The sequence below is a fragment of the Bombina bombina genome, chromosome 1, assembly GCF_027579735.1.
Source record: "Bombina bombina isolate aBomBom1 chromosome 1, aBomBom1.pri, whole genome shotgun sequence".
In the NCBI taxonomy this organism is placed as follows: domain Eukaryota; kingdom Metazoa; phylum Chordata; class Amphibia; order Anura; family Bombinatoridae; genus Bombina; species Bombina bombina.
This window is the reverse complement of record NC_069499.1, coordinates 36,061,246-36,081,784: the sequence shown is the minus strand read 5'-3', so window position 1 is coordinate 36,081,784 and position 20,539 is coordinate 36,061,246. Positions and strand designations below refer to the sequence as shown.

At 38.9% G+C, this 20,539-nt stretch overlaps 1 protein-coding gene across 1 annotated transcript in view; it reads right to left on the bottom strand.

Annotated features, from left to right (window-relative positions):
- Positions 1-10,715: 10,715 nt before the first annotated feature.
- DHRS7 (dehydrogenase/reductase 7) overlaps positions 10,716-20,539 on the bottom strand; it is a 103,101-nt gene continuing 93,277 nt past the window's right edge. Inside the window, exons 6-7 of the mRNA XM_053697301.1 lie at positions 16,590-16,805; positions 10,716-11,671 (exon numbers count right to left, since the gene is read on the bottom strand). Coding sequence (XP_053553276.1) covers positions 11,633-11,671; positions 16,590-16,805 — 255 coding nt within the window. The 3' untranslated portion in view covers positions 10,716-11,632. The remainder of the gene's footprint in view (positions 11,672-16,589; positions 16,806-20,539) is intronic.

Genomic DNA, 20,539 nt, shown 5'->3' with positions numbered 1-20,539 from the left:
GGCGTGGCTTCTCCGAGTCAGTCATTGATACCTTAATACAGGCTCGGAAGCCTGTCACCAGGAAAATCTACCATAAGATATGGCGTAAATATCTTTATTGGTGTGAATCCAAGAGTTACTCATGGAGTAAGGTTAGGATTCCTAGGATATTGTCCTTTCTCCAAGAGGGTTTGGACAAAGGCTTATCAGCTAGTTCTTTAAAAGGACAGATCTCTGCTCTGTCTATTCTTTTGTACAAGCGTCTGGCAGAAGTTCCAGACATCCAGGCATTTTGTCAGGCTTTGGTTAGGATTAAGCCTGTGTTTAAAACTGTTGCTCCCCCGTGGAGCTTAAACTTGGTTCTTAAAGTTCTTCAGGGAGTTCCGTTTGAACCCCTTCATTCCATTGATATTAAACTTTTATCTTGGAAAGTTCTGTTTTTGATGGCTATTTCCTCGGCTCGAAGAGTCTCTGAGTTATCTGCCTTACATTGTGATTCTCCTTATCTGATTTTTTATTCAGACAAGGTAGTTCTGCGTACCAAACCTGGGTTTTTACCTAAGGTGGTTTCTAACAGGAATATCAATCAAGAGATTGTTGTTCCATCATTGTGTCCTAATCCTTCTTCAAAGAAGGAACGTCTTTTGCATAATCTGGACGTAGTCCGTGCCTTGAAGTTTTACTTACAGGCTACTAAAGATTTTCGTCAAACATCTGCCCTGTTTGTCGTTTAATCTGGACAGAGGAGAGGTCAAAAAGCTTCGGCAACCTCTCTCCTTTTGGCTTCGGAGCATAATACGCTTAGCCTATGAGACTGCTGGACAGCAGCCCCCTGAAAGGATTACAGCTCATTCTACTAGAGCTGTGGCTTCCACCTGGGCCTTTAAAAATGAGGCCTCTGTTGAACAGATTTGCAAGGCTGCGACTTGGTCTTCGCTTCACACCTTTTGAAAATTTTCAAAATTTTACACTTTTGCTTCTTCGGAGGCTGTTTTTGGGAGAAAGGTTCTACAGGCAGTGGTTCCTTCCGTTTAAGTTCCTGCCTTGTCCCTCCCATCATCCGTGTACTTTAGCTTTGGTATTGGTATCCCACAAGTAATGGATGATCCGTGGACTGGATACACTTAACAAGAGAAAACATAATTTATGCTTACCTGATAAATTTATTTCTCTTGTAGTGTATCCAGTCCACGGCCCGCCCTGTCCTTTTAAGGCAGGTCTAAATTTTAATTAAACTACAGTCACCACTGCACCCTATGGTTTCTCCTTTCTCGTCTTGTTTCGGTCGAATGACTGGATATGGCAGTGAGGGGAGGAGCTATATAGCAGCTCTGCTGTGGGTGATCCTCTTGCAACTTCCTGTTGGGAAGGAGAATATCCCACAAGTAATGGATGATCCGTGGACTGGATACACTACAAGAGAAATAAATTTATCAGGTAAGCATAAATGATGTTTTCTTTACTTTTCTACAGGCCAGGCACTATGTGGGAGAATTAGTTAAAATAAATGGTTATGAATGGGGATGGGAAACAATTAACCCTTTAATAAAGTTAGTTAAAGTCGGGATCTCCTCTATCTCACCGTGGTATAGACTAATTATAGATAAAGAAGGGAGAAATAATCTTGAATTTCTTCTAGAAAAATGGCTTGTTGATATTCCGACTAAAGAAGGAAAAGTAGAAAGTATAAGTGAATCTTTGAGTAGAATTGAAAAAGTAACTCTCTCTACTACCTGGAGAGAAACACATCTTAAACTTCTATACAAAGCATACTATACTCCTAAAAAGGGGGTAGCCTGGGGAACTCACAATTTATAAAATGCCCAAAATGCAGACTTCATGCAGCAAATTTAATACATCTTATATGGTCTTGTCCAATTATTAGGCAGCTTTGGTACAGGCTTGAATTTTGGATGAGAAAATGGGTTAACAGAGACATTAAGCTAGATTTGGACCAAATAGTTTTTTTGGCAAAGCATGAAGAAGTGGGAGAGGAGTGGAGGTTTGTAAATGCGGCTATCTTATCGCTTAGAAATATAATTTTTAGTAATTGGAATAATGAACAAAAGATTACATTTGAAGAATGGAAAAATTATATTATAAAACAGATAGTTATAGAACAATATGATACCCCTCGCTTTAATGAATTTGAAGTACAGAAATTTTTTAGAAAGTGGTTTATATTTATACGAACACTTCCGGAAGATACTAAAAAGCAGCTGATATACCCATTTAGGAATTCAGAGACCATGCTCAATTTAAATTTAAGAGAGAGACAAGACAGAACATAATCTTGGAGGGGTAGGGTGAGGGGAGGGAGTTTTTTTGTTGTTGTTTTTTTGGTTTGTTTAGTTATGTTTTGTTCTAACACAATATCCATTTACATTATATTTTGTTTTGGTTTTTGGGAAAAATAAGGGAGAAAGCAGATTCTAATTACGGGTTACATATGCTATCCGGGCCATTGGAAAATAAGAAGAGACGAATTGGTACTTAGCACTGCACTGTTTATGATTAGGTATATTCCTTTGTTTTGTTTTTTTGGTTTTTTTTGTAAAAGATGGTGATAACTGTATTTCAATGTATAATTGTTAAACCCATACCATTCTGTGGCAATTGTTTAAAATAAGATATATTGTTTATGGATCTGCTTTAACCTAAGGATACCCAAGTTGGTGTCCGAAAATAAAAAGTTAAAAAAAAAAAAAAAAAGACTGTCATACTTGAGAGGCTGTTTTCTGTTCCACAGCATGGTTTCTGGAGGTAAAATTGTTTCAATTTTTACACATAAAACACTATAACAGGGTCACAGTGTAGCTCCTTTATACCTTCATAGGATCCAGGGTTAATATCCTCTAAAGGGGGTTTATTACAGTTAGGGTTAATTAATCAGTGTATTAATTATTTACATGCTGCATTGTGTGATTTCTTTCCTGGGCTGATAGACTGTGTGTTTTTGGCTGAAACAAACAGGTTTCACTTTTAAGTTTCACTTTCTTTTTGAAAGTGTTGCACAGCTATTACTTGCTGTACTTGTAATAACGGGAATAAGAAGCCTTCCAAAAACAAATCGGCATGAAGGGGCGGCCCCCGGTCCGGGATCGGATTGTGTAGGGGGCAGACTGTCTCTTTTATCAGATGCCTGGTTCAAGGACGTACAGGATCCGTGGGTCCTGGAGTTGGTATCTCAGGGATACAAGATAGGCTTCAAATCGCAGCCGCCAAGGGGCAGATTCCTTCTCTCGAATCTGTCTACCAGACCAGAAAAGAGGGATGCCTTTCTAGGTTTGGGGTTTTATTCAAACCTTTTCGTGGTCCCAAAGGAAGGAGAGAACTTTACGCCCAATTCTATACCTAAAGTGCTCAGTGTCCCTTTCTTCAAGATTATGACGATAAGGTCCATGGTGGTTATGATTTTTGTATAAAAGCACAATTATATTTCCAGTTCCTCTTTTTGTATGCTTTTTTACTCCTTATTTTATCACCCCACTACTTCGCTATTCGTTAAACTGAATTGTGGGTGTGGTGAGGAGTGTATTTATAGGCATTTTGAGGTTTGGGAAACTTTGCCCCTCCTGGTAGGATTGTATATCCCATATGTCACTAGCTCATGGACTCTTGCCAATATGAAAGAAATGAATTTATCAGGTAAGTTCTTACATAAATTATGTTTTTCTTCCTAAGGTTGTGTCAGATCGCAACATCAATAAGGAGATTGTGGTTCCTTCCTTGTGTCCTAATCCTTCTTCATCAAAGGAACGCTTACTTCACAATTTGTATGTGGTTCGCGCCTTGACGTTCTATCTTCAAGGTACTAAGGAGTTTAGACAATTTTCCTCTTTGTTTGTTGTCTATTCTGGGAAGCGTAAGGGGCAGAAGGCTACTTCGACTTCCCTATCTTTTTGGTTAAGGAGCGTCATCCGCTTAGCTTACAAGACAGCGGGACATCGTCCTCCTGAAAGGATAACGGCTCATTCCACTAGAGCAGTGGCTTCCTCTTGGGCCTTTAAGAACGAGGCCTCTATGGATCAGATTTGTAAGGCGGCTACCTGGTCCTCCTTACATACTTTTTAAAAATTTTACAAGTTTGATATTTTTGCTTCGGTTGAAGCAGCTTTTGGGAGAAAAGTTTTGCAGGCTGTGGTGCCCTCAGAATAGGGTCCGCCTCTTCAATTTGTTTCCTCCTGTTATTCAATCAGTGTCCTCTGGAGCTTGGCTATAGTTTTCCCAACAGAAAGGAATGAAGTAATGGACTCTCCCTATCTTAGAAAGGAAAACCTAATTTATGCTTACCAGGGAGATTCCACGACCCCTGCCCGTTTTTTTCTTGTCTATGGGCGGTCCCTATTATTTATTTTATTCTTCTGGCACCATTTATACCCAAATGTTTCTCCTAATTTTCCTTGTTCCCTCAGCAGAATGACTAGGGTAATGAGGAAGTGGGAGGGATATTTAATCCTTTGGCTGGGGTGTCTTTGCCGCCTCCTGGTGGTAAGGTGTTGTATTTCCCAAAAGTAAGAAATGAAGCTGTGGACTTTTTTTGGTATATTTCACATGTAATAGAACAGAAACTTCACTTTTATAACTTCACATATAATTTTAAACAGTAAAACAAAAGAACGGCACAAAAAAATATATATTGTTACTTTTAACCTAATATTTCATAGTACAGGCCTTTGCAGACAATAACTGCATCAAGTGCTTTCTGTAGCTCTGAATAAGATTTCTACACTTTTCTACTGGGATTTTGTCCCACTGTTCTTCAGCAAACTGCTTCAGTTCTCTCAGGTTTGGTGGGTGACTTTTCCCAATTGCAATTTTCAGCTCTTTTCACAGATGTTTGATGGGATTCAGATCTAGGCTAACAGAAGGCCACTTTGTAACGGTCTAATGTTTTCTTTTTATCCATTCTTGGTTGCTTTTTGAGGTATGTTTAAGGTCATTATCTTGCTGTAGGACCCATGACCTGTGACTAAGACAGAGCTTTCTGACACTGGGCAGTACGTTTTGCTGCAGAATGCCTTGATAGTCTTCTGATTTCATCATGCCCTGCACATATTCTAGGCTCCTGATGGCAGATGCAGCAAAGCAACCCCAAAACATCACTGAGCCTCCTCCATGTTTCAAGGTAGGGATGGTGCTCTCTTCTTTGAAGGCTTCTTTTTTTCCTTCTGTAAACATGGAGGAGTTGTGATTTGCCAAAAAAGCAGTACTTTTGTTTTGTGTGTCCAAAGGACATTTTTCCAGAAGGACTGTGACTTGTCAACATGCATTTTTGCTAACTCCAGATGGGCTTTTTTTGTGATTCTCTCTTGTTTGAAGTTGTTGGTTCTTTCTCCACCAATTGAACAATCTGTATCATTCTTGGGTCAATTTTCCTCTTGTGGCCACCTCCAGGGATGTTGGCTACAGTCCCATGTGCCTTAAACTTCTTAATAACATTGGCAAAATTTCTCACAAGAACATCAAGCTCTTTAGATATGGTCTTTGACTATGCTTGGCTGTTACTTTCTTTCTACTCTCCTTTGGTTCTTTTCCATGTTCAGTGTAATACACAGTGACACACAACAGCAGAGTGAGTACTTTTGTCCATTTAAACTGGCTGAGTGAGTGATTATAAGACTGAAGACACCTGTGATACTAATTAAACGAGAATAGTCTGCTCCAAGTGTCACTACAAAACATTTCTTTATTGTAACGTCTAAAGGGTATCAATAGTATTGTCCAGGTAATTTTAGAATTTCTTTATAGAATAAGTATTTGCTCCATGCATTGTGCACAATTTATGGATGACAAAAGATATTTTAATTTCAACACATTTCAAGGCGAATGATGCATTATTTGATTAAAATGCAAGGGTACCAATACTTTTGGCTACATCTACCTAGATAGGCTCAGAAGCGTGATTCCATATGCTCAACATCGTATAACACTGTGTTGAGCATAAATAGTTAAAAACACTGCTGACATATAGACCTTAGGACATGTGCAAGCTCCTCAGCCTGCCTAGGTTTGCTCTTTAACTGAGGTCACCAAAAGAACAAAGTAAATTTGATGCTAATTGGAAGGTTATTTATACTAATATTTCAGTATCCTTTATGCATTTTCTGCAAATACTTATTGGCTTTATAGGTATTTATAACTGTGGCTCAGTGACCATTAACAAGAAGTATGCACCAGCCAATGAGCATTAGTAGAAAGTGACCATCAGCCAATGAGAATTGGTAGAAGGTACAAAACTGACAGCGCAATCAGTTTCATTTTATATTTAAAAAGCTTTTTTAACACAATGTATTTGCATACATTTACAGTATATAAACTATAATAGTCATTTAAAGCTTTTTATGTTTTCAGATGTATCCAAAAATGTTTGTTAGAGGTGTCTGTTATGTGCATATTTATTACATACTGTATATTCTGTTGCCATTTATTTCTGATATGGATACTGTTTTTCAGTGAATTTTATTGTGGTCCTTTGAGTTTACAACTTATAACACTGGATATACATTATACAGGAGTTAGTTTGAGAACTAAATTGGGGTAAAAAATGGGGTAAATTCAGATTTTAACATTTATAAAAGAAAGTAAGGAGAAGGAGCTAAGGGAGTACAGCCGGAGATGTTAGAGAAAAATGCCCCCAAGATTACCGGCCAATAGCTGGATATCTCGGCGTTGGGTGGGGACACACCTCACACACCCCTCAACAGGCAGAAAAAGACTTCTGGAATCAAGGCGAATTCAGATTTCACATCAGCATACAACCAGCAATATAACTTTTATCTGACCTGTATTTGCACAGGAATGGTTTTATATTTGCCATGGTCTGTAAAGACTTAATCATTTTAGATGAACTAGAAGAGGACTTTTGCATTTGTATTGCAAATTTTACAATTCCATTTATATAATTTAATCAGTGCAGTGCGCATGATCTCTGATTTTAGTAGCAAAAATGGTACGGAATGTGGGCTAATTACTAATGGCACATACATAAAGACATATACTGTTTACACACATAAATATGTACACATATATAGACATATACTGTATACACATATATAGACATATATGCAAGTACATTGGAGCCCTTTGCAGTCAAGTGGATAAAAACATGTAAAAACATATTTATGCAATATTCATATTTAATTTAGGTTTTAACTATGTATTTACTGTAAATATTTTACATTCCAATGTTCTTCACATAGGGGAATATGTTCTATGAATTTTTAAATAGATATTCTTATAAATATATGTATATATCTATACCTATATATATAATAGTGTATATATATATATATATATATATAGCAACGAATGGGTTTGTGATATCAGCGCAAATTAGGTGTAAGTCTCAGAAAATTCCTATTAAAGAATGCTAATATAACACTATGCAGCCCCAAATTACCTATTAGGACTGTGGGATCCCCAAACCCCACAATCCTAATATAGAGAAAATATTGAGCCAAGACAAAGTAAAATATGAGGGGCGCTCAGTGTGAAGAAGAGTGTATGTTGACAGAAACTGGGTGGTATGAACTCAGCCGAGAATATTGTCAATAATCGCAATAAGAACAAAAGAAAGTGGGAACAATGTATCAAGTGGTATAAAAAGTGTTCCCACAGTTGGTAATAACCCAATGATTGAAGGTCGGAGGGGTCTAGTTGTAGTCGCTATAAATTGTTACAATATACAATATTAGACTACGATTCAAATATGGAGCACACGATAATAAACCATAAACAATAAACACTCATATATAATATATTGTGCAAAAGACCCCAAGTGACAAAAATACAAATGAAATGCGCAAAGTACAAGTGTTAGACACACAAATAGTGATAAAATGACAGTCCTTAGATGATACTAAGTAAAAGTGGTGAGAGTCCCAAAACTGTGTGGCACACTTTCCCCTCAGGGGATTCAACTTACTCTCCTTAACCTCAATCAGTATGAGGTAAGTGTCGCACAGGGTAAGTAGAATAAGCTCCTTCGTGGTATCAGGTGTCCACCGGCTTGGAAATGTCTCCCGGCACCTCCGCTCACGGTCAGCCGCACACAGCACTCACAGATCAAAACTGCGCTTTTGTTCTTATTGCGATTATTGACAATATTCTCGGCTGAGTTCATACCACCCAGTTTCTGTCAACATACACTCTTCTTCACACTGAGCGCCCCTCATATTTTACTTTGTCTTGGCTCAATATATATATATATATATATATATATATATACACACACAGTATCTTACAAACGTGAGTACACCCCTCACATTTTTGTAAATATTTTATATCTTTTCATGTGACAACACTGAAGAAATGACACTTTGCTACAATGTAAAGTAGTGAGTGTACAGCCTGTATAACAGTGTAAATTTGCTGTCCCCTCAAAATAACTCTACAGGATATCATCTATGTACCTTGAGTACAGGACCAGGTCCGCGCTGGCTGGGCATGAGTTCCAGAATATCTGTTCCCATTGGCCTATATAGAGATTAGCGTAGCTCGGCGCGAACCTGGTCCCCATTGCTGTACCACACAATTGCTTGTAGAATTTTTTGTCATTAAAAAAGTAATTGTGGTTTAGAATGTAATTTATACTCTCTAGTATAAATGTATGTTGTTCCTCAGGTACTTCTGGGTCTTTTCTGAGAAAGACGTTCACAGCTTCCATACCTGCTTCGTGTGGTATGCTTGTATAAAGCAGTGTCACATCGCACGTGGCCAGTATGTATTTCTTGTCCCAGACCAGTGTGGCTAGGACTTGGGTGGAGTCTCTAAAATATGATGGAAGTCTAGTGACGTATTTCTGTAAGTTCTTGTCAACATACTCAGAGAAGTTTCCTGGATAAGGACCCTATTCCTGATATGATGGGCCTTCCTGGCGGATTTTCTAAAGATTTGTGGATTTTTGGCAATTGGTAGAAAACTGGAGTGATCGGATGTGATACTTTGATGTAATTGAACTCTCTTTCATTAAGTACTCCTTGTGTTTTGGCCTTTATAAGCAGATCTTCTAGTTCTTTCTTATATTTCGCCACTGGATTATTACAGAGTCTTTGATAGGTCTTTCCATCGTTTAGAATTCTTCTGCATTCTTTGTCATACTTGTCTCTATCCATGATGACTATACCGCCACCTTTTCTGCCGGTTTTATTATCAAGTCGTAGTTCTTTTCTAATTTTCTAATGGTCTCTATTTGGGATCTTAATAGGTTGTGTTTAATGCGTTTGGTCTTCGCAGAACTTAAATTTCTGATGTCTTGGCAGACGTTAGCCTTGAATGTTTCGATGGCGCTACCTTTACTACTAGTTGGATAGAAGCTTGATGGTTCTGCCAAATAAGGCAGTAAATAAGTAAGTGGGTGGAGTTTCACTATAGAAAAACAACTGCAGTGAAGTGTTAATTTGTTTTCAAAATGTTTACCCACAGCTGATATGTTATTCTATAGCAAGACAACAGAAATGTCTTGTGATCACAATTTGTTTAGTGTCCTTTTAATTGATCCAAATTAAAGGGACATTCCAGCCTAAATTGGAGTCTATGGATGCATTTCAGTTTGGAATAGAAGACATTGTGTAATATAAATGTATTAGCAAAAATGCTTCTGATAGAAGCTATAGCTGTTTCAAAAGTGTATTTAAGTATGCACCGTGCACCAGCATTTTATACACAGCACTTGCTCACAGAGCCTAAGATGCTGGCACCATCTATTAATGACGCATTTTATTCTTTGCTGAAAGCTTTGAGCAGCTACACTATTTAAAATGCTGGTGCACTGATAATATCTAGGTATGCTTCACATGCACGTGCAGAGAAAATAACACTACAGTAAAATAGTGATAACCTTTACTAGAAGCATTTTTGGAAATGCATGCATATTGCAGTAATTTCTATATAAAGATGTAATTTATCTATGCGCTTTTAAATTTTGACTGGAATGTCCCTTTAAATGCTGTAAAAAAGAAAAAGGTGAAGTCTGTCAATCATCTCAGGTATTTTCATATTACGACTGTCCCAGACGAGGTAGAATATGTTAATGTTAGCCGCATTTGCCAGGTAGTTTGAAGAACAGCCAAGAGGAGAATTAATGAAACACAATTTTTTTTTCTTTCATGATTTAGAAACATCAGCAATTTTAAGCAACTTTACAGTTTACTTCTATCATCTAATTTGCTTCATTCTCTTGATATCCTTTGTTGAAAAGCAAATCTAAATAGGCTCAGTAGCTGATTATTGGTGGCTGCATATAGATGCCTCGTGTGATTGGCTCACCTTGGTGCATTGTTATTTCTTCAACAAAGGATATCTGACTAAAGAATGAAGCAAATTAGATAATGGAAGTAAACTGGTATTCTGAACCATGACAGAAAAATGTTTCATGTCCCTTTAAGTCCATGCTATTGAAAGGCTATGTAAACACAACCAGCAGAAGAAATTACACTCCCAGTGGGGTGTAGAAGAGAAAACTAATAAAATAATTTTCTATTGCTCTCTCTAAGTATATACCTTTGGTTTACAGACAAATATAAGATAAGCAGCAAGTGTGTGTACACAAAGCGATAACATCATGAGATCTGATTTTACCTGCAAGCTCAGCCCATTGTAATAGGCTGTGGTTTAAAAGCACAAAACCATCTGTTTCATATACACAAATAAACCTGAAGATGTAATTTCTCATGCATTTTATACTCTGCAGCTGGCATAACAAGTCATTAGAACTACAAATGTGCAATACACTGTTCCTTTAACACATTTTTTTTATTATACAGTTTCACATAGGAGTATAAAGAATAAATGGGAAGGCAATTTAAAGGGACAATCTAGTCAAAATCAAACGTTCTTGATTCAGATAGGGTATTCAATTTTAATCAACTTTCCAATTTACTTTATCATCAAATTTGCTTTGTTCTCTTGGTATTCTTAGTTGAAAGCTAAACCTAGGTAGGCTCATATGCTAATTTCTAAGACCTTGAAGGCCGCCTCTTATCTGAATGCATTTTGACATTTTTCACATCTAGAGGGTGTTAGCTCATTTTTGTCATATAGATAGCATTGTGCTCATGCCCGTGGAGTTATTTATGAGTCAGCATTGATTGGCTAAAATGCAAGTCTGTCAAAGAAACTGAGATAAGGGGCAGTCTGCAGAGGCTTAGATACATGGTGATCACAGAGGTAAAAAGTATATTAATATAACTGAGATAAGGAGCAGTCTGCAGAGGCTTAGATACAGAGTGATCACAGAGGTAAAAAGTATATTAATATAACTGAGATAAGGGGCAGTCTGCAGAGGGTTAGATACAGGGTGATCACATAGGTAAAAAGTATATTAATATAACTGAGATAAGGGACAGTCTGCAGAGGCTTAGATACAAGGTAAAAACAGAGGTAAAAAGTATATTAATATAACTGAGATAAGGGGCAGTCTGCAGAGGCTTAGATACAAGGTAATCACAGAGGTAAAAAGTGTCTTAATATAACTGAGATAAGCAGCAGTCTGCAGAGGCTTAGATACAAGGTAATCACAGAGGTAAAAAGTATATTAATATAACAGGGTTAGTTATGCAAAACTGGAGAATGGGTAATAAAGGGATTATCTATCTTTTAAAACAATACAAATTCTGGTGTAGACTGTCCCTTTAAATTCTTTTTCACTCTGCTAGGATTTCTTTTTTCCGAAATATGAAGAATCGGCATCCTGTAAAAAATACAAAATAAATAAATTAGATTATAAAACATCATTTTCAAGAATTAATCAGGTGAGCAAATGACAAGAGACAAATGTGTGTTGTGGCCAACCACCAGTTAGCTCCTAGTAGTGCATTGCTGCTGCTAAGGACATATGCTTTTCAACAATGGATACCAAGAGAACAAAAATAATAGAATTGTCTTAACATTTTTTGGTGTATCCTGAATTATGAAAGTTTAATTTTGACTTTCCTGTCCCTTTAAATATGTCCTTTTTCTACTACAATGTTTTTTCCAAATATATTGATATTATCTAAAAATATCCTATTATATAAAAAGCAAAGTGTGTTTGTCCGAAGCTGTCATGCGAAGTAGAGACAGCACGAGGACAAACACACCTGGCTTTACCTGTCATGCTGTTGCGGCGAAAGTGGGCATGGGTGTGGTCGGGGGCGTGGCCGGGCGCAAGAGAGGGGAGACAAATAGAAAGAGAGGGGGAGAGACAAAAAGAGATAGGAAAGAGGTAAAGAGAGGGGGAAGAGCAGAAGAGAGGGGGGAGAGAGAAAAAGAGAGGAAAGAGAGACAGAGCAAAAGAGAGCAAAAAAAGGAGAGAGAGACAGAGCAAAAGAGAGGGGGGAGAGAGCAAGAGAGGGGGGAGAGAGAGAGCAAAAGAGAGGGATGGAGAGAGAGCAAAAAAAAGGAGAGAGCGCAAAAGAGAGGGGGGAGAGAGCGCAAAAGAGAGGGGGGAGAGAGACAGTAAAAGAGAGGGGGGAGAGAGCGCAAAAGAGAGGGGGGGGAGAGCGCAAAAGAGAGGGGGGAGAGCGCAAAAGAGAGGGGGGAGAGACGGCAAAAGAGAGGGGGGAGAGACCGCAAAAGAGAGGGGGGAGAGCGCAAAAGAGAGGGGGAGAGAGAGAGAGCGCAAAAGAGAGGGGGAGAGAGAGAGTGCAAAAGAGAGGGGGAGAGAGAGTGCAAAAGAGAGGGTGAGAGAGAGCGTAAAAGAGAGGGTGAGAGAGAGCGTAAAAGAGAGAGAACACAAAAGAGAGGGGGGAGAGAGCGCAAAAGAGAGAGGGGGGAGAGAGAGCGTAAAAGAGAGGGGGAGAGAGAGCGCAAAAGAGAGGGGGGAGAGAGAACAAAAGAGAGGTGGAGCGAGAGAGAGTGCAAGAGGGAGGGGGAGACAGCAGAAAAGAGAGGGGGAGAGAGAGAGCAAGGGGTGGGAACGCTGTTCTGCAAAAAATGCCCTGTGTGAATGGGCTTTAGGACTAGTCTTTATATATTTTACTAATTGCCATTTTATTTATATTTTTCTTATGGCTATGCATATTTATTTGTTTAATGCATATCAATCCCTTTAAATTCTTATCCAAAATGTATCTACAAAACTTCCAATAGACTTTAAAGTTGAACTTTGCAAAAAAGTCATCAGGTAAGATTTTCTAAAGGATTGCAATATGTCACTGGGTGTATTTGTAACATATTTAGGGGTCTATTACAATTATTTAGAAAAGTTATAACACTTTGTTTTACAAAATTCATTATTAAAGTCTATGAGATTTTTGCACATAAAAATTTTGATAAAGAACTGTAATAGCTGTTTATTTTTCAAATATACTATACACATGGGCAGTAATAGACAGATACATGCACACACAGACAGTAATAGACAGATACATGCACACACACAGACAGTAATAGACAGATACATGCACACACAGACAGTAATAGACAGATACATGCACACACACAGACAGTAATAGACAGATACATACACACACAGACAGTAATAGACAGATACATACACACACAGACAGTAATAGACAGATACATGCACACACAGACAGTAATAGACAGATACATGCACACACAGACAGTAATAGACAGATACATGCACACACAGACAGTAATAGACCGATACATGCACACACAGACAGTAATAGACAGATACAGGCACACACAGACAGTACTAGACAGATACAGGCACACACAGACAGTACTAGACAGATACATGCACACACAGACAGTAATAGACCGATACATGCACACACAGACAGTAATAGACAGATACATGCACACACACACAGACAGTAATAGACAGATACATGCACACACAGACAGTAATAGACAGATACATGCACACACAGACAGTAATAGACCGATACATGCACACACAGACAGTAATAGACAGATACAGGCACACACAGACAGTACTAGACAGATACAGGCACACACAGACAGTACTAGACAGATACATGCACACACAGACAGTAATAGACCGATACATGCACACACAGACAGTAATAGACAGATACATGCACACACACACAGACAGTAATAGACAGATACATGCACACACAGACAGTAATAGACAGATACATGCACACACAGACAGTAATAGACAGATACATGCACACACAGACAGTAATAGACAGATACATGCACACACAGACAGTAATAGACAGATACATGCACACACAGACAGTAATAGACAGATACATGCACACACACACAGACAGTAATAGACAGATACATGCACAAACAGACAGTAATAGACAGATACATGCACACACACACAGACAGTAATAGACAGATACATGCACACACAGACAGTAATAGACAGATACAGGCACACACAGACAGTACTAGACAGATACATGCACACACAGACAGTAATAGACAGATACATGCACACACACACAGACAGTAATAGACAGATACATGCACACACACACAGACAGTAATAGACAGATACATGCACACACAGACAGTAATAGACCGATACATGCACACACAGACAGTAATAGACAGATACATGCACACACACACAGACAGTAATAGACAGATACATGCACACACAGACAGTAATAGACCGATACATGCACACACAGACAGTAATAGACAGATACATGCACACACAGACAGTAATAGACAGATACATGCACACACAGACAGTAATAGACTTTTTGAAATGGAATGTAGCACAAATGTCTGCATCTACCAACCAGCTTGAAAGTACTGTACAGTGGGTATTGAAAATAATCACACGTTGTTGCTTTGAAGCCTGAAATAGAGACAGACACAGTTTTTGTTTATCCAGTTGTAATTACTCAGTGCAACTTATAACATCGAAGTAAAAGATATACAACCAACATGTCAGGCAAAAATAAAGACAATTCAAAAACAGAATCACTGTGTTTGAAAAAGGATCACCCCCTTGTGTCAGTATTTTGTTGAACCACCTTTTGCTTTAATTACAGCATTTAGTCTGTTGGGATATATCTATACTAATTTTGTACATCTAGCCTGTGCAATATTTGCCCACTCTTTGCAGAACTGCTCCAGTTCCGTTACATTTGATGGTGAGCGTTTGGGGACTGCAATCTTTAAGTAATGACACAGATATTCAATGGGGTTTAAGTCTGGGCTCTGACTACGCCATGCAAGGACATTCACATTTTTTTCCTTCAACCACTGTGTGGTCATTTTTGCTGTGTGCTTTGGGTCATTGTCATGTTGAAAGGTAAACTTTCTTCCCATTGACAACTTCCTAGCAGATGGCAGAAGATTTTCCTCAAGAATTTGACGGTATTTTGCCCCATCCATTAGACCTTCTATCCTGACAAGTGCTCCAGGGCCTGCTGCAGAGAAACACCCCATAACAGGATATTACCACCTACATGCTATACTGTAGGTATGGTGTTATTTGGATGGTGAGCTGTATTAGATTTCCTCCAGACATATAATTTGGTTTTGAGGCCAAATAATTAAATTTTACTCTCAGTTGACCATAACTCCTTTTTCCATGTGGCCTCAGAATCTCCTAGGTGTGTTATGGCAAAGCTCAGTCGTTACTGCATGTGGCCTTTCTTGAGGAGTGGCTTATTTCTTGCAACCCTACCATACAAGCCACATTTGTGGAAAATTTGTTATATTGTTGTCACATCCACACAATGACCACTCTTTGTCATAAATTCCTTCAACTGCTTCACAGTTGCTATGGGGCCTCTTGGTAGCTTCTTTGACCAGTTTCCTCCTGGCTCTTTCATCCAGTTTGGAGCGACATCCTGATCCAGAGAGGGTCTGTGTTGTACCAAATACCTTCCACTTCTAATAATAGACTTCACTGTGCTTCTAGGCATTGATAAAGCCTTTGATATTTTCTTGTATCCATTTCCTGACCTGTGCCTGTCTACATTATCCTGGAGATCTTTTGACAGTGCCTTGCCACCCATAGTTGATTGTTTGCTTTAGTTGCACTACCAGGGACTGAGATGCTCCAGGAAAGCTATTTTCATACTGTGCTAATCAATATGCCAGCAGCTGATCCCAGTTGAAGGTCAAATGGCTTTGTGTGTGCCGTTGAGAAGGTGATTAGCTACACCTGATTGAGTTTACAAGTAATTTTAGGCGGGGGTGATCCTTTTTTCAAGTCAGTGATTCTGTTTTTGAATTGTCTTTATTTTTGCCGGACATGTTGGTGTTATATCTTTCACTTGGATGTCATAAGTTGCACTGAGTTATTACAACTGGAGAAACAAAAACTGTCTCTGTCTTTATTTCAGGATGCAAATTAACTAAATTTGATTATTTTCAAGGGGGGATTCTTCATAATACCCACTGTAACTACGACAAAGAATACATGATGCACAAAAAAAACTAATTTCAAACCAAAATAGTCTCTTGAAGTTTTTACTTACAAAAATGTATAAACTCAACTCTCATTGGGGCTGATGATCAAAAACTAGCCGCCATGGAGAGAAATCACACAAAATCTTTGTGATTTTTTAGGCCTTATATTTTAATATAGGAGTCTCCCCCCATCTAAATTCTTTGAGGGGTCTCGCCTTACTGACAAGACTTCTTAGATCATCTCACCTGAGAGGAGAGGTTTAGTTCATCGAGCCCCTTGTCTTACTCTGTAAAATTATACATACCACTCCACTCTTGAAGTTTTCTATTCTTTTCTGGCCTATTTTTCCAGTAAGCCACCATGCCCATGTAGGTGCGTATTGCCAAAGGTAACATATCATCAAATATGGCTGGTCTGAAATCCAGGATTCCTTCAGATCATTTGCAGTTGTAACTAAAATAAGCCGTGCGCATCGTTCAGTTGGCATTTTATATGATTGATCTGCTTTAACTGCGAATACCTAAAAAAAAAAAATGTACAAGGACTGAAGGTTTGAAAAAAAGGTTTGAAGCTATAATAAAACAAAAAACTAACTAAAAGGAGAACCAATTATTTGAAAATGTTTGTAAACACACTATTGTTATATAAAAATAAAAAACCTTAGAATGTCACATGTAAGAACATGACAGCTTTTGTCATTTGTATGCCATAAAAACATTTTTTTTTCTTGCGCGTTTTCTACTATTCAGGTATCAAGACAGACGGCTGCTACCCATTAGTATACTATACAATAATCCTCTACCAGGGTGACAGATTAAGTTGTGTTATGCACTGCTGCTATTGTATTCTAGCATAAACCTTTCATATTATTCTGCAAAAAAATCTATTTTTGGTCAGAATGCTGACAAGTCCCTTAGGGGCCGATTTATCAAGTGTCTGGCGGACATGATCTGCTGTAGCGATCATGTCCGCCAGACATCGATAAATGTTTCTGGCGAGCCTGAAGGTTTGTGCGGAAACAGATGTATTTAGCCCAATTCGGGCCGTGATAAATTGGCCCCTTAGTGTCTAAAAGCCCTCTTATGAAGCATAAGTAGATATCCTAGTATAATAGCACTTGTTATATTGTGGTTCACAGGAAGTATAAATACAGAGCTTCCTATAGTTTATAATATGTAGAATCCTCACTCAGGGACTATACTTCCTTTGGGGACGGCACTTCTACATACATTTTGTATTCAAACCTTTTGCAATAAAGGCTTTATTGCTAACATATACTAGACATATTGTCTGGTTTATTTCTCCTGTGCCTGCTTTGCAAAATCTGTTATATAATCTTTGTTGCTTCTGATTTTGTTTTACTTTTTTATTGAGTATATAGTCAAAATACAGAACATAGGCTTATTCAAATACAACTTCCTACAGAGTCTGCGAAGTAAGCAAATAGTGACATGCATAGCATATAGTTCAACAAACATCCATGTTATTCTTCCAGATGAAGTTGTGTCCATATCCCAATAAGTCCAGATAAAAACGAGGATTGACCCCAGAGGCTTTATAGCTAAAGCAAGGCATTGCTGAAGAAAAATACATTGACTCAATAATAATATATTCCGTTTTCTGTCAATTAACAGATTAAGCCCTTTAATGAAGAACAAACAACGTCATTAAACATAGACTATCATTAAACATACACTAACCACGATAAAGATGTATTAACCACAACCCGTCTATTTGAAAGACATTGATCAGTGTAAGAAAGAGGAAATTATACATAAAGATGGTTATGTTATTAAATGTATAGTGATTATCCCAACTCTCTTTATTCTACATTTCTTTAACCCCTTAAGGACCAGACCATTTTTCAATTTCTTACCCTTAAAGAAAAAGTAAACTAAGGCTAATGGCTAATCAGATAATAAAAGCATAGGAGAAATAAACCTTACTTCATCATTTTTTTGTAATCGTTTTGTAAATGTATTTTTTTCCACAATCATTTAGCCCAAGTGACTCGCCGATCCTCCACCCGCTTGAAAAATTTTTTTTCCCTTTGCTATGACGATTCGATCAATATTGATCTGATTGGTTCCCCCAGTGGCGTCTTAATCAGTTCAATATATGCCTCCTGTTTGAAATGCGCATGCGGCTAACTCCGAACTTCGTCTGTATTTAGAAGCTCGTTCATGCGCATTGTTAACAAATGGAATCCCAGAGTTTCATCACTGCTTTCTCCCTCACACGGAGCACACTACTATGGACCATCTCCGCTGAAATAGTAAAGAATGAATCTAGTGATTCATGGTTTGTTTTAGCGGAGATCGTGATGTTGTTTTATTAATTAGGTTGTCGAGAACTAGCACGCTTCCTGGCGTATACTGCAGGTGGGACCGCTAGTCAGAGTAAGAATGATAAACCAGGAAGAAAGCGAGGGGGCGTAGGAACATAGCTAAAAGTAATATCACAATTTCATCCATATTACCAAAATCGTTGTAAATATAAAAAAATTACTTAGGAACTATACTAGTTTATACTAGATTAACCAATAGCCTTATTCTTATATACTAAAATTGACTTTCACTTTAAGGACCAGGGCTATTTGTAAATTTCTGCAGTGTTTGTGTTTAGCTGTAATTTTCCTCTTACTCATTTACTGTACCCACACATTTTATATATCGTTTCCATCTAAAGGGGAGGAGAGTCCACGGATTCATTCATTACTGTTGGGAATTAAGAACCTGGCCACCAGGAGGAGGCGAAAACACCCCAGCCAAAGGTTTAAACACCTCCCCCACTTCCCTCATCCCCCAGTCATTCTTTGCCTTTCGTCACAGGAGGATGGCAGAAAAGTGCCGAAGATCAGAGTAGTCTCTTATGGAGGGTAGTACTCCGCATTGGGACCGGAGTTTTAAGTAGTCCTGTCAGCCTCTCAGTGTGAGCCTGGGCGAAAGTTAGAGTCCGGAGATGCAGGGAGAGTCTTTCTGTGAAACCATCCCGACTCATATTAACAGATCCACAAGCAATCAGCGTTGACGAGTTTCTCTGCCTGCTTTTTACACTCAAGTCCATGTTAGGAGCGAGGCTACTAACCTGTCACATTTGAAGGGCCGTGTTCCTGTTCCACGGCGTAGATTCTGGTAAAATCGTTTAATTTTTTATTACATAATGATAACACGGAAGACAGTGTCACAGTGTGACACCTTTTATCTTTTAAGAATCAAGCGTTAATATTCCTGGAAAGGGGATTATTGAACAGGGGGGTTTATACATGATATTGTTTATTGTGTCATTGCTGCGTTATGTGGGAAATGAGGCTCTGGCAATGTGTGGAACTTTCAGGTGACTTACTGGAGTATGGCGTGGCCGTTTTTGGCGCGTTTTCTCCTTTGGCAGGGTGGTCCTGTTGGGCATTCCATGTGACCGGGTGTGGCTATCTCTCTTCCTCTTGATCAGCGGCGCAGGAGACAAAGCGAATTATATAGTCCGGGTCATAGGAGGTAGTGAGTGCCCCGGCCATTGGAGGTTTAAAGGTGCCTATTTATTAGGTTAATCTAGTCCATAATAAAGGCGCAAGCTATGGAGGACTCTGACGCGTTAGAGGGTACTCCCTCTTTAACAAAGTCTTATTCCTGTGTTTATTGTGAGGAGGTTCTGGTAGATCAGCCTGCTCAACTATGTTCCACATACCTTAGTAAAGTTACAACATCTAAAAGCAAACGGATGTCTAGTACTACTGAGCCGTCCACCTCTTAGGGTTCCCAGTCCCGTGAGGTGTGTGCCCTGCATCCATCTCCAATTGCACATGCAGCGCCCCAGGATCCAACCATTACTCCTGCGGGAGAGATTCGTTGGCCTTCAGATTTTGCGGATCAACTGCAAATGGCGGTATCGAAAGTGATCCATGCCTTACCACGTTCTGCTAAGTGCAAGCGTAGGGTGTATCATGGCGGCCCAGCCCAGGGGTCCTTCCTTTTGGTCTGGCGACAGCCCCAAGAGTCTTCACAAAGGTTGTGGGGGCGCTACTGGCGGTGGCCAGATCCAGAGGCATTGCTGTGGCGCCCTATCTGGATGACATCCTAGTCCAGGCACCATCGCTCAATCTCGCAGAGGATCATTCGAGGGCGCTTCTTCTTTTGCTCCAATCTCACGGTTGGAAGATCAACTCAGGAAAGAGTTTTCTGGTTCCCAGCAACAGGGTGGAGTTCCTGGGCACGGTTATATACTCTATGTCCATAAAGATATTTCTTACAGACCATT